Source organism: Centrocercus urophasianus, unplaced genomic scaffold (assembly GCF_019232065.1).
Source record: "Centrocercus urophasianus isolate 14NV4802_14NV808 unplaced genomic scaffold, USGS_Curo_1.0 seq_23, whole genome shotgun sequence".
In the NCBI taxonomy this organism is placed as follows: Eukaryota; Metazoa; Chordata; class Aves; order Galliformes; family Phasianidae; genus Centrocercus; species Centrocercus urophasianus.
The window spans coordinates 13,342,537-13,356,873 of NW_024884789.1; the positions used below are offsets into that span (position 1 = coordinate 13,342,537).

The following is a 14,337-nucleotide window of genomic DNA, read 5'->3' on the forward strand; positions in this document are numbered from 1 at the left end:
ACCGCAAGGAAAGCCCTGACTGCCAGCGCACGGTAATGACTGCCCGCTCGTAATGACAAATAGATGGGAGAAATGAAAACAGGAAGGAAGAGATTTCAAACCAGCTGAAAAACCTCAGCACCTCCATCTCCAGGCCGCAGGTTTCAGGAACACCTCCTGCAGTTTTCTGCCCTCACCGTGGGCCCTTCCTGCCGCTCAGGCAGGCACGCAGCCACGCGCGGCTTCCCGCCCGGTTCCGTCACGCCGTTACGTGGCGGCTCCGCCCGGCTCGGCACGCGGAGCCTTCCGTCAGTCGCGGCGCCCAGCGGGGCGGGCAGCCCGGCTTCGCAGCACTGGGGGGGGGGGGGAACAGTGATCTGCTGCAGGACTCCGGTTTTAACTGCGCTTTTTACTTCAAACGTGAAGAACCGCGTAGCAGAAACACCACCAATTATATTATACGTGCGTTTAAAGCCGAGTTAAGAGCTTACAGAAACGAGTCTCAGCACCTGTAGCATCCAGCACGGCGCTCCCCGGGCCGGCTCCGCGCTCGTTCCACTCGGCGCCGCGGTCCGGCTCCCCGCGCACACGCGGAGCTCCTAACGGCCGCAGCTCGTGCCCCCACCTGAGGCGGCTGCCACGCGCCGCTGCGCGGCCGTTTGGGCGCCGAAGCCACGAGGCCGCTCCGTCAGAACCGAAGAGAAAGAGCACGCGCTTTTCCGCGCGGCAGAAGCGCTCCTTGAACGCCGCAGAAGAAGCTGCGAGACCTTCAGAAGATTCCAGAAGCAGACGCCGCTCCGCGCCGCCGGCAGCCCTGCTGCTGCTGCTGTGCGTCTGCTCAGTAAACCGCGTCACGCCAGTTCGTCTTGAATTAACTTTATTTTTCCAAATAATAAAAAATAAATTAGTCATAAACAAAAATAGTTAACACTTTTTCATCAGAGAAAATGTATACAGTATGAAATGGATGCTGTACAGGTCTGGTTCAGGTGCATTGCCACGGATACGTATTCCTGAACGAGTCAGAAAGCAATCTGCCTATCCTCCCCTTCAATTCACTCCAGGAATGAGCTAATCAAGAAAGTTTAGAAAATTATATTATCGATTTACAGTATGACATATATACAACAATACATATGTAATACTCGTGCTATAAAATTCCATAAAAGCTGGGTCAGTATAATGAAAGAGCTGGACAAAAGGTGAATAGCGTATGTAAATAAATACATATTAGGTCCCTTTTAATAAACATCTGCATATTCTAAATATTTGAAGCATTTTGGTGCAGTAGCTGGTTCCGTACACACAGCTCAGAATACAAATCTCCCATAGACATCTTGTATTTACAAATAACAACAAAATAAGTTATAATAAAGTATATCCTTCTTCTGCCAAAATCAATTATCAGGGTCAAGTAGAAATAAAATTTTTAATATATAAGAATGTTATGTTTTTCTTGTCCCTCATGGTGTTAGGTTTACTGATCCGTGCAGGTAAGGAAGGCTTCAGAGCCTCCCAATCCTCTGCGTGCAGCCCAAGTGGGGGCTTCACAAGCTTGCACGTACCCAGCCCTGCCAAGACCACTGCAGGACCAAGTCTCACAAGATCCCAACACAACACAGACAAAACAGGCCAAGCAGTAAGGAAGATTGTCACTGCAAGGTGACTGATTTCTCAAAATTAACCTTTTCTCCAAATATATTGGTAGTGTGATTTATAATCCATTAAAGTGAGTTGGGATACAGAAGACTGGAAAGTTGCATTCTTAACTTCTCATTGCTAAAAGCTGATAAGCAAAGGTCCAAGTTCAGTCTGGTGTGAGCTCTTAAGTTTTCTTCCTTTCTCCAAGCCTGAATTTCACCCACACTATTAAGATAATGTTGATAACTTTGCTTTAAGATACACTAAATATACTGAAAACGATTATTAGTTGATTTTTCATTTCAGATGTAGAACATACAATGTTACTGCGTTTACTAAACAACATAGTTCCCACAAACATACTCTGTATGCGATGTCAGGAACATAGGATGCTTATTTCCGTGTTCAGAATTTCATGTTTTGTGTTTCAAACACGAAAGCTCCAGAGAGCACAATGAACTACTTACGGATCTATAGGTTAGTATGAGTGAAGGCAAGATACTCCTTCAAGAAGGCATGATCTCCATAGCTATTTAGAAGTTCTATTAGCCATGAGCTGCTTCCAGCACCAACCTCCTCCTTTCTCCCTCTGACCACTGACACTTTCAACCATGGCTGCTCCAAAAGTAATGCCTCCTATTTAATAATCTTGGCCCATGACATCAGAGGCAGATGTTGGTGGAATGGCAGCAGAGGGTAAAGGGTGAAGGTTCCTATCAATGTTCCATTACATTTTGGTGATGTGCCGCACATGGCAGCAGAGGGGCAGCTTGACAAAGTGTCACCCAACATGGAAGTGCATGTGAAGCAAAGGTGTGGAACTGAATTCCTCCATGGAGAAAAAATGGCACCCACTGACATTCACAGACATTTGCTGAACGTTTATGGAGACCAAACAGTGGACGTGAGCATAGTGAGGTGGTGGGTGGTACTTTTCAGCAGTGGAGACAGTGACCTGATAGACAAGCCATTTTCTGGATGGCCATGCACAGCTGTCACACCACAAAACAAAGAGCATCTCCATTAGCTCATCCACATGAATTGGCTAATGATGCTTACTGTGCTGAAAAGGAGTGTTTTGCAGCTGATAATATGCTCTATCAGTTAGTTATTATGGTTCTTTGTAACTGTTGTAGTTTCCATTAAAATAAATAGGAGGCATTACTTTCAGAGCAACCCGCGCAGGACTCAGACATACATAAAGTAGGCAGCACAGTTCTGCCAATATTGCTGCCCCATATGGTCTTCTGTTCTATAAATTTCATGTACTTACTGAAGTCAGGGCTACACTGGCCACTTTTATCAAGTCTAGGTGAACAAACATCCTAGAATCCCTCTTTGCATTAGCATGTCATTAACTCATGTTCTGAACACATTCCGCTTTTTCTTTACGAATGAACCAACTCTGAACTGCACCATATTCTGATAAAAGTCAGATCTAACCTACAACATTGATGTTAAGCACTGCTTCATTCATAAAGTTCTCAATTTTCTGATTCACCTAAGCACTGGGGAAAAAAAGAAAATTATGTATGTAATGAGGAAGACACCAGTTCCCTGTGCAGGGATACTGGGGTAGTCTTACATTAAGTCAGAGAGCAAAAACACTTTAAGGGTAACTGGCTTGCAAGAACACTCACATCTTTCACTCTGCACTTCCCAGGGCTCTACTGCCAGACACAGGGTCATTCCCACAGGAGCAAACCTCACGCTTCCACACTACACACCATCTCAGTTTCTCAGCTAACGAGAGGAAGAACTCCATAAATTCAACCCTGCGAGTAAGTGTTGTCAAATGTAGCATGCAAGTGCTATACACAACCAATTCCACTTGCACATGCTTAGACCTGGCACTGAGTAGAAGGTAACAAACCACGACGGACCCCTGATAACAATAAACAACCGCACAAACAGTCTTCAATTCTAGGAAGAGAGTGCTTGAGACACAGAACTTGCTCTACCTGGAGCTGATTCTGTCCAGCTGCATGTCTGGAAGATATGAAAGCAGTATGCCTCTTTTTTTCCTTACAAACAGTTATGCTGATTAAACTCTACACTAATCAAAAACCTAACACTTACTCTGGTCTTCCTGGATTGTAGAAAGTGAAAATCTGTAAGGTAAGGAAGCATTTTTTCAATTTTTTTTTTTGTGAAGGATTTTGATTGATTTTAAAATACCAGTAAAAGGAAATATAAACAATCACAGAAGCCTGAATCAATTTTTACTGTATTTGTTTTAAACTTGATCTAACTTTACTGCATCCATGAAGGTCAACTGTCGTTTATGGTAAAATCACGAAAGACACATCAGGCCCCTGTGGGCATCATCCTAAGACAATACACTGCTCTATTAAAGCAAATGCTATAGTCACAATTTCAAAAATGCACTTTTTGTGACAGTGGAATATTAGCATAGCACTTGCTTTGTGTAGGTAATATTAGTTCTACACCAAACTGCTGAAAGAAGAGTTTGATAGTTTGTATTTCAGGAAAAAGTATTTTGATTATACTGAAACCTGAGAAGAGATGATAAATGATCAAGTTAAGCAAGATTTTAGCAGTTTCCATATCACCAGATGTTCAATTAGGTGAGGCAATCTTTTTTAACTGGCACACCTGAAATCTGTCCTTTAACTACAAAAAAAAAAAAAAAAAGCAGCCCACTCATGTATAATTTGTATAAACATAATTCACTGCATTCAGTTCACAAAGCTCTACAGCTTAGGAGTAATACAGGATTATATCACTACAGATATGTTCTTTGATATTTAGCTCCCATTCGTTCTTTACTTTAGTGGCAGCTTAATGATGCCTACATGATGATAATCCTTGTAAAATAACCCAATGGTCAGTCACATATTCCAGAGCATAAGAACAGATTTTATGAAAGGCCAGGATCACCTGCCTGCTTTGTGACTTGCCTTCTCACAGCCAAGAGTTTGTGCAAGCAGATTATTTTCTATGAATCGTTTGCAAACCTGATTTCTTCCTACATATTTCATTCTCATTGTGGTTTTCAGTAATTCTTTTTATGGAACAAAGATTTTCCTCAAGCTGACAGGACACTTCCTTGACACAAAAGAGATAACGGCAAAAATTATATACTGCATGTCAAGATCTGCTGCAACGAAACGATGAGGTGAAAAGCTATATTTACAAATACTGGATTCTAGAACTATTATACGGCACTTTCTCCATTTCAGTCTTTGGTCAAGAATCTAATGAATATAATATGATCACAAATCTTTCAGTTATCCTCATGGATAGATTTTCATAATACAAGGAAACAGAACTGCAAAAGCTTTGTGACATCATATTAAAAGTTTTCTAATTAGCACGTCTTTCTCTAGAGGCTTTATGTCAACTAATTATAGTGGAAAACCCAAAGACATGGCCATACAGAAACATCCAATGACCTTAATGGTTCATAATCACAAACAGTAACTTCAAAGTTCAGGGGAAACACTTCTTAATACTTCATTGTGGCTGGAATACATTCTTCATAAGACTGAATCAAAATATCTACGGTTTGTCTCAGTCTAATGCAGCTTTTAGACTAGAGGAGTTCTACCTTCCTGTGCTCAGTTTCCAGCACATGAACTGGTGTGACTTGTAGCACAGCAGTAACCTTTGCCTCTCAGTGCCTATTCCTCCACATCATCTCTACTCAAGTGGTAAGAAGAAAATAAAAACAGATGCATATGTACAGGTGGATCATCTAGGATGGGATCTGATACAAATCCTAAATGAGGTTCAAATATGCCTCTTAATCAGTAGCAGGACCCCCTCATCACTGTACTATCACATCACTGGGAAAGGCTTGTCACATTATTAAAACTGTTCTTCCATTCAGGCCGCAGGCACCTTAAAATAGATGTGCAGCTGGATATCACTATTTTGAAAGCAGTAACCTGTTGAATGAGCAGAGATGTTAATTTCTTCCCTCAGCCTTATTTACACATTTGAATGACCTCAGAGGTAAAAGCTAGAGAATGTGCAGATAATGTGAAAGTTTTCATCTGCATTGCACAGCACATTCTACTTACCTTTACCAAATCACAAGGCTGAGTACAGTCTTTACAGAAATGAAAAATCATCACATAAATTCATTGAATCATAGTCTTACTGCCTATCCCAACTTCAATGCAAGCTAAACTTTACTAACAGATGCTCAGCATGCAAGCAGAGCCATTCTTGAGTGGTATAAAGAGAGTGGTATGAACAGACCTAATGAATGAAACATTGACTAAAAAAGACAAGTATGTTGTAATAACTGATCAAAACCTGAAAAACACCAACAGTTGAGATCTTATTACAAATACTCAGCTACCACACTTACAGAGCCTACTGATACCAAGAGTAGCAGACTACTATAAAGCACAGAAGTGTGCATCTGTTGGAGGTTGCTTCAGAAGGCTCTGACGTGCAGACAACATCCAAGCATGGTATTTTTGCATGGTACTAGTTAAGCAGTAGTGCAGAGACAAGACGTTAGGCAAGGTATCAGTTCACTGAAAAACTGCCCTCAGGGAAAGAGACCTTGCCAATGGAAATATATATTTTTTTAAAACACCAGCAAAGGCTCCTTGCCTTTCTGGTAAATCCCACTGATGGCTGCAGCTGGTAAAGACTTAATGGGCTAGAGGCACTCTGGTAGGTAACATTTTAAAATATATACAAAATTAGGAAAGTATAACTCTAAGGGTTTATGAATTAAATATAAAGGCACTTTTTGGCAGGCAAACGTGTATATATTTGCTGCCTGAGGACAGGAAGTTAGCTAAAAGTATAAGTGAAAGATATAACCATTACTACTATGAATGGACTGAAGTTTAAAAATTAAAAATATACATTTGAGTGTTTAAAAACTGAACATGAATGGGTCTCCAAGGGGTGGGTTCTTGGTAAAATAATTCTTCTCATGTGCACATTTCATTGATTTGATCTACTACTTTAAGGCAGTTCAAAACACCCAAGTAAGAGTGAGCGCTCAGAAAAAAACATAGCAGTCACACCCATACTGGTTAAACATCTGCAGTAATTGCCTAGCTCTGATTTTTTTTTTTAAACATCAATTTTATAATAGTAAGGCTGGTATGTTCTTTAAATAGTTATTCAATGAGGAGGTGCAAAGAATATTATCAATACAAATCAATGCTTTAAAAAGATCATGGTTTTACAACATTTGCAGAAAGATACAACTGCACAATAAATGTAATTGAAAGGATGTGGCGTCTTGACGTACACAGCAGTATAAAAACCACCTCTTTAAGAAGCTAAAACCTGCTCTAGTCAAAATAGTAACACTGTTCAAGCTTCATCTGAAGACTGACATTGCTGCTTCGAGTAGAAGAGTATTTGTTATCTGTGTCCTAGAAACCCAGACTGTCTATTCGCCACACGTGTACAGGATGCACAACAGGCTGTTTTATAATAGGTGTAGACACAAAGCCGGGCCTGAACCACCACATTGCAATTGTAGTATTTATCTTTGCAGTTCTCATCTGTGGAAAAAAAAAGGAAGAGAGAATAAACTGAAGAAAACAACAACAGAAAAATAAATAACCAACGCCCTTTCCTCTACTACATACGATTCCTTTAACCTGTATTTAAATGTTCACTAAGAAATTAAAATAGGCTACTTACACAAATAACTGGTTAGGTGATTAAAGTTTTTCCACATTTGATCAAGTTATATAAAGACTTGGATGAAGTGTAAATACCCTCATGTGTACTTTAAAAAATTGGCTTAAATACAAATGATTGGCAAGTTTCTAGTTTTCTGCACTTCATTTTTAGATTCCTAGGTACTAAACTCTTGTGGCAGTGCACAGATGGCAACTGAACCTGCAAATATTAATTTCCAAGTAATGCCAAATTTAAATAAATCACCACCCTCATTAAAAATACCATGATTGGTTGAAAATAACCAGATTAAAGCAAAACCAAAACCAATCAAACAAACAAAACAATTGGTATTCTTAACATTCCCCATTACTTCTTAAGCTGTTCTGATGGAGTCTGCTCACATTTTCAAGTTTTCCTTCACATTCAACAGGTTTAGTTAGAAACAGATTTTAAGTGACAGCTAATATTTTCATACCATTAAGTAATCACTGAAACTAAGGCACTGAAAAAGACCAAATGACAAAATGCTAATATTGTTTATAAAAATGATCCATTCTGTACATGTCTGTTTTAAATGGAGAAGAAACAACAACAGTAATACAATAATATTGTACAACTGTACAATACTGGCATACTGGGTTTTAAAGTAATTAATTTATGCTAAAGAATAATGCTCATTATTAAAATAATTGTTACAGAATATGAGTTCAAACTATTTCTGAATACTTGCATTTTCCTTTCCCTAGCATTCTCATCACTGTGAAATCTGCAGGAGAAGAATGACTAATTTTAATGCCTGATAAACTTGATGTAGTTACTGTGTAGAAAATAAAATGACTTAATTGCCCTTAAAGTCTTCAGAATCTTGAGGAAAAAGTGTTCAAGCCACAATGGAAGTTTATAAAGGAGAAAAACAGTGCTTTCTATTTATGTTCTTACATTAAACATTAAATGTTATTGTTTATTCTATGTAATGTTATTGTTTATTATAGAACTTATTACCAAACACACTATATGATACCTGATCTTTTGTTCTTGGTTTTTTTGTTTGTTTGTTTCAAGAATCCGCAAAGTGAAACAATTGAGAATGCAAGGAAGTTGTATAAAAACACCAGTTTGGGCCACTTCCACAAAAGCATATTTCTCACATTCCTGGCAACTTTAAAAGAAAGCCAATTTTTTGGGTACTTCAAAGAAAAAAGAATTTTTAATCAAAAATGAAAACAAAAACCTTCTTTCAACCACAGAAAAGAGCCAAAGTTTATGTAAAAACAAAACTCTGTACTTGAGAAAGAAAATCTCTACAACCTCTTTCTCCACTAGATGGAGTTCCATGGTTGAAACACAAAGTTCCTCTACTTTACCTATTTCAGGGATACAGTCCTGTGTGTTACATGGCTCTTTTTCTTCAGGTTTAAGTTGTGGATCACAGTGAGTACTGGTTGTCATGTCATCTGATAGACATCGTACCTCTCGAACTCTAAATCCTCCTTCACAGGACTTGGAACACTGCAACAAAAAACAATGTTCACAAAGGCTGTATGAGATTTTGCTAATACAGAGACAAAAATGGGAACCTGAAAGGCACCTCCATGTGTACCATTGTAGCCTTTTATCAACTTCTCCACTTCTGTAGTTTTTTGGTTTCTAACTATAAAATCCTTCACATAGAGGTGCAATTTCCTTTACAGTTCAAACCCACTCTTGTCTACATTGGGGGAGCAACTGAACAAATAATTATGCTAGATTCTGCAACTGAAAGCACCCAAGAATGTTTCCCTTTCTGAATTTGTTAGCTTCCTGTTTCTCTAATTAGACTTATTCTCTCTGCTTATTTATATATATCTCCCTAATCTACTCCTCCCTCAAGGTTCATATTCCTTACTTCAACAACTTCCTGTGCTGAACTACTTGACTGCACTTGCCTTCACTGCCCTTTTGCCTCCATTGATACACAGTCAGGAATCATTTTAATTGCTGTTTCTCCAGTGCTTGCTTATTTTCCAATTCTTTCAGCACAATGATTTACTAAGCATTATAGGTTTCTTTTAATTTCTAAAGAAAATATTTCTGCATTCCTTCAAAATCTGTTTCAAAGCCAAAGACTTTTCTAATTGCCAGTCCCAGTATTTCCAAAGTCAATTAATACACAAATTATCATTGAAGCAAATCCCCTGTTGACTTTAAGAATTTTGTCTGAGTGAGGTTTTGGCTCACTGTCCAGTAAGACCTAAATGCTCACAAGCTTAATTAAACCTGGGTCATTTCTAATTATTGAAACTTTAATCGCCCCAAAGTAATCAGAATCTTTTCTGTTTTGGTTTTTTTTTTTTTTTTTTTTTTTTTGGCATAGGTGTTTTGTTTGTTATCTTTCCCCAAAATTGCAAAAACAACTTGTCACTACCATAAAATCAGGTATTGTAGCAAGCTGAAATATTCCCAATAGTAAAGTCTTAAAAGGTTCTTTGAACTTGACATACAGCTCTTCCGAAATTTGGAAAGAACCTTCTGCAAAAACAAAAGAATACATTCAGTTTTTTATGTGATTACTCAATGTACGCCTATACAGAATATTGTACTTATCCTATCTCAAACAACAACAGCAAAAAAAACCCCAACTTCAATTGCAATCTGTAGAGATCTTAAAGTACCTACAATGGAACCAAGACAGAATCTAGAGGCTACATACAATACAATATATATAAAACTCAGCATTTTGCAGTAGCCAGCCACTCAATCTCCGTGACTGAACAGGTCATGCCATATATTCTGGATCAAATAAAATGTCTGCTGAAGATATGAACTGGACAGTTTTTGAGCAGGGGGCTCTGAAAAATCCTTCCTCTTCAGTTAACAGTAAGAAACATCACATACCTTGTAGATAACAGTGTGAAAAGGATAACAGAAAAATGCATGGAGTATGATCTTAGAAACCCTCAGATACCATATGCATTTATACAATAAGGAGGTGGTCACAAAGGCTTACAGCTTTTATGACTTCAAGATACTTCTTAGGAATAGGGATTTAAACAATGACCAGGGTTCTCTAGTTCCTATTAGATTTTTAGTTTCAACAGCTTCTTTCTTCCAAACCTTTCAGAAAGAATTTATCTGCTGTGTGCTGTGGATGCACATGTCTGGATCTCTTGTGGTTACACTCTCACAGGTTCATACTTGAAAATGAATTTTCTAATTAAAATTATGTAATCTAAACTAACAGTAAATAATTAAAATAATTTACAGTAACATCAAAGGAGACACTTAAACTTGCATATCTTTATCATGAGAGTAATTTGCACCTTTACTTTGAAATAAACATCTATACACATCTGCAAAATAAGGAAGAAAGATTAGGATTTCCTTCATCAGATTTATTTTGCTAAAATCATTCTACCTTCTTCTTCTCTGCCTTCCAGAGGACAGTCCAATAGTTGAGTATTTACTGAAAGTGGGGGAAAAAAAGACAATCTTGTTTCACTTGGATGAGGAATTTTCCCACGGTTCCTCATATTGGGAACTCAAACTGAAGCATAAGCTCCACTGAATCATGAGTAAGCATGCTTACACCAAACAAAACAAGCCATAGAGAAGCATGGCAGACTTACTGTGCTCCATTCTGTATGAAACCATTTAGATCCACAGGGTTTGAGGTAGCAGGATTGCTGGCTGGGAGGTCTTTCCAAATATGAGCATTCATAGGGGTTCAAAACATCAAAATTGCCTTCAGTTTTCCTGACACAAATGATTTCCCTCTGTTGAGTTCCACCACCACATTCAGTAGAGCACTGTGTATCAGAGAACACAAAAGTAGTGGGATTTGTTATTCTACTACGTCCTTCAACTCACTGCGGAAGTAATGTATTTGTCCACATCACCTGTTCCTTAAATAAAAGAATACACACACACACACACACGTACTTAATATTCACCAGGAAAACTTAACAAACCATTGCTTACTCCCTATTTTTTTTTTTTTTTACATGTTTAGTCACCATCAACCAAAACTCATCACCTATTTTTAATAGGTCCTCTCCTAAGTAAAATTAATTTAACTATATATTTCATTCAATTTCTGGTATATGTATGACTTAAGGACAAAGGTAAAGTATTTCATAAGTACCTACCAGTTAGGCAGTCACAGTTAGGAACTAGTCACAAGAAAACGCTACTGGATACAGTAATGACTTAATCAATCAAGTGAAAACGGATTGTAAGTTTTAGGTATTATATACTTAACTTTAAATCTTAAGAATGGTTACAGAGGCTAAAACTGTCCTGTTAGTAATTGTTCCAAGTGCTACAGAAGACTGAAAATGCATATCTAATTATTGTTGAGAAGACTAGGAGATATGACTACAATGCATTTGGAGAAGTGCATTTGGAGAAGTGTGGAAGTTTCATTTTACCTATAACCACAAATAGAAATGGACGTGAATCTTTCTAATGAAAAGAGAAGCATAACTTACTTTCTTCATAAACAGTGTTACTGCTTCTGGCTAAAGCAGGATTGCATGCACTGAACCTGTCTTTGAGGTTCCAAAGTTAGAGCACTGTTCTGGAGCTTTACATATCCCCACATTTTCTGCCTTAAAGAAAATGCCTTGATCTGCCAGAAAGTGCTTTTCATGTTTACAAGTGTCTATGTGTTGCAGTGTTGGTTCTAGTTCTGAGTTTCTCTGTTGCATAAAGGGATATGACTTTCAAAGGCTTATTCTAGACCTAAACATGTAAATGCTGTTTTTATATATATACATATTGAGTGGAATTTGTGATACTGTCCAAGATGCAATATGAACGAAAATGAATGCACCTAAATGAATTCTATACAAAATAATGTAATACACTTCCTCTTAACACTGAACACGTCTCTCTTTTAATGGCTCTTCCAACAGAGTGTCTAATGAAGTGCAATGCAGAACACCATCCACCAATGCTCCCTGCTCTGCTCTACTGACTGCCTGCTTTCATTGCAGTATTTAAAGTCAGGACTTGGCCGGTAGAACAGACATTGTCAGACACTTCTTTCACATATTATACAGCAAATAGAATGTTCCATTGCTATGCATCAAACATAATGCCATCTCATACAAACAAAGAAGGTGAATTAGACTTAAGAGAACAGGAAATTGAGAAGGAAAGAAACTTCCTTATTCAGATCAGAATGGAAAGAGTTAGAATGAATGAATTGCACGCTTCTCCCAGTGACAACACAAATGGGTACAATGTTCCTATTCACCTGCATGGAGCAGTGTAAGTAACAAGGCTCAGATTTTATGTTATTAAAATTGCATGTTTTATATCTGAAGTTATTATTACTGTTCTACAACACAAATAATTATCACTTACACTTGGAAGCATTTGCATGTAAATGTCCATCTCAGCTGTACCAGTTTAATTTCCAACTCCTTACCAACTGGAATCTGAAATGCAGTGAGTTAACAGCATAGCCAAGAGACTTTTCTCTAAGAATTTGAAGAAATGTAGGTGCCAGCCATCATGTAGCTCAGAGAGCCTACACCAAGGGACATCAGTGCCTGGGCACCAGCTGTCAGCTTCTGAAATTCCTTTGATTCTGACAGCAGAAATGTTTAGTAAGAATGAGAAAGAACATTGATGTGTAGATCAAGGAAACTATTTACCTTGAAAAAGGAACATCACAATACTGGCCACTAACCAGATCTTGTTCTTTTCTTCAGCACAGCAGAACAGAAGCCAATTTTAGTCACTGCTATAGACTATTTTGCCTCTTTTGGCTATTGTCTATATCCATAGATATACATGATTACAAAGGATCTAACTTAACAGCTTTCTGACATCTCATTTCATAAATATGCTGGGTCAGTAGAAGAGAAAAATTAATGTAAGGAGGAAAAAAAGACAGTCTTATTTTCATCAAAGTTAAAAAAAAAAAAAAAAAAAAAAAAAAAGCAGGTGAAGAAAAGCAGAGAACATTACTTCAGTAAAATACAGAAAAAAGATATCCAAGCATTCCTCAGAGATGTAGAAATATCTTAGGGCACACATCTTCCTGTTAAAATGCCTGCAGAACGCACAAAGATGTGTTAAATGTAAAGCTTACCTGTGACCAGCTCCCAGCAAACCACTCCACTTTACCAGCACAGGGCCCATTATTACAGGGAGTTGTTTCAGAGGGTCTGTTATTGCCACAGCCTTCCAGAGGCAAACTGCTGACATGATTGGTCATACACACCACTGAACGTGTGCGGATCCCATCACCACATTCTGCAGAACACTGAGGAGGAGAAGACATAACAAGTAGTCAGCAGTACATTTTCCAGAGTGCACAATGAAATGAGAAGGAACAACACCCATGGAAAACAAATTAATGAAAGATCAATTACTTTTACTTGTAATTCAATTGCAGCAGATCATCTTACAGTTTTAGTACAGGACAACTAGTATCTGTCCTTTACAATCACAAATGAAAGAACTTGAAGAAAAAAGAATATTTTTTGTAGCTTTTAAAAATATTCTTAGTTTTCCTTCCATCTTCCTGTCTGTTAATATTTTCAATTTTAATTTTACACTTTTTTCCTATCAATTAATGCATCTGAGAAGTGACAGTTTCAACTAGCAGCTTTTCAGGAAGCAGTTCTGTGAGTTTCTCCTCTGGCCATTCAAGCTGTCAGCCAGGAGAACTCTTACACTGATAAAAAAGGACAAGGTGAAGAAGACTCTGAGTAAGTGCCATTGACACTGGGAAAAAAACAACAGCATTGCCCATCCTGGAACTTTTCCACATTGCTAGTTGATAGAGCACAAGAGCACCGTAAGTAGAAAATGCAAACTTCTGTGACAAGTAGTTTCCAAAGACTGAGGTAAGCCCTCTGCAAATAACGCTAGTGGTCACTATTTGTTACCTACCATGTTTTAATTGTAAGTTATTAAGTATAGTTCTAGTAGAAGGGAACATAAAATTTATTTAAATTCAATGTTGCATGCTGCTCATATGAATCCCAATAACTAATATTCACCATTCTCAAATTTTCACTGCTAAATTTTGTAAGCTTTTATTAAATAGCGATGATATGCAGATTTGTATGTCACACATTTTGGGATAGCATGTAT

The 14,337-nt window shown here is 38.0% G+C and overlaps 1 protein-coding gene across 1 annotated transcript in view; it reads right to left on the bottom strand.

Moving 5' to 3' along the window:
- Positions 1-2,495: 2,495 nt before the first annotated feature.
- THSD4 (thrombospondin type 1 domain containing 4) overlaps positions 2,496-14,337 on the bottom strand; it is a 256,022-nt gene continuing 244,180 nt past the window's right edge. The window contains exons 15-18 of the mRNA XM_042824716.1: positions 13,328-13,501; positions 10,854-11,033; positions 8,613-8,757; positions 2,496-7,124 (exon numbers count right to left, since the gene is read on the bottom strand). Of these exons, the coding sequence (XP_042680650.1) occupies positions 6,982-7,124; positions 8,613-8,757; positions 10,854-11,033; positions 13,328-13,501 (642 nt within the window). The 3' untranslated portion in view covers positions 2,496-6,981. The remainder of the gene's footprint in view (positions 7,125-8,612; positions 8,758-10,853; positions 11,034-13,327; positions 13,502-14,337) is intronic.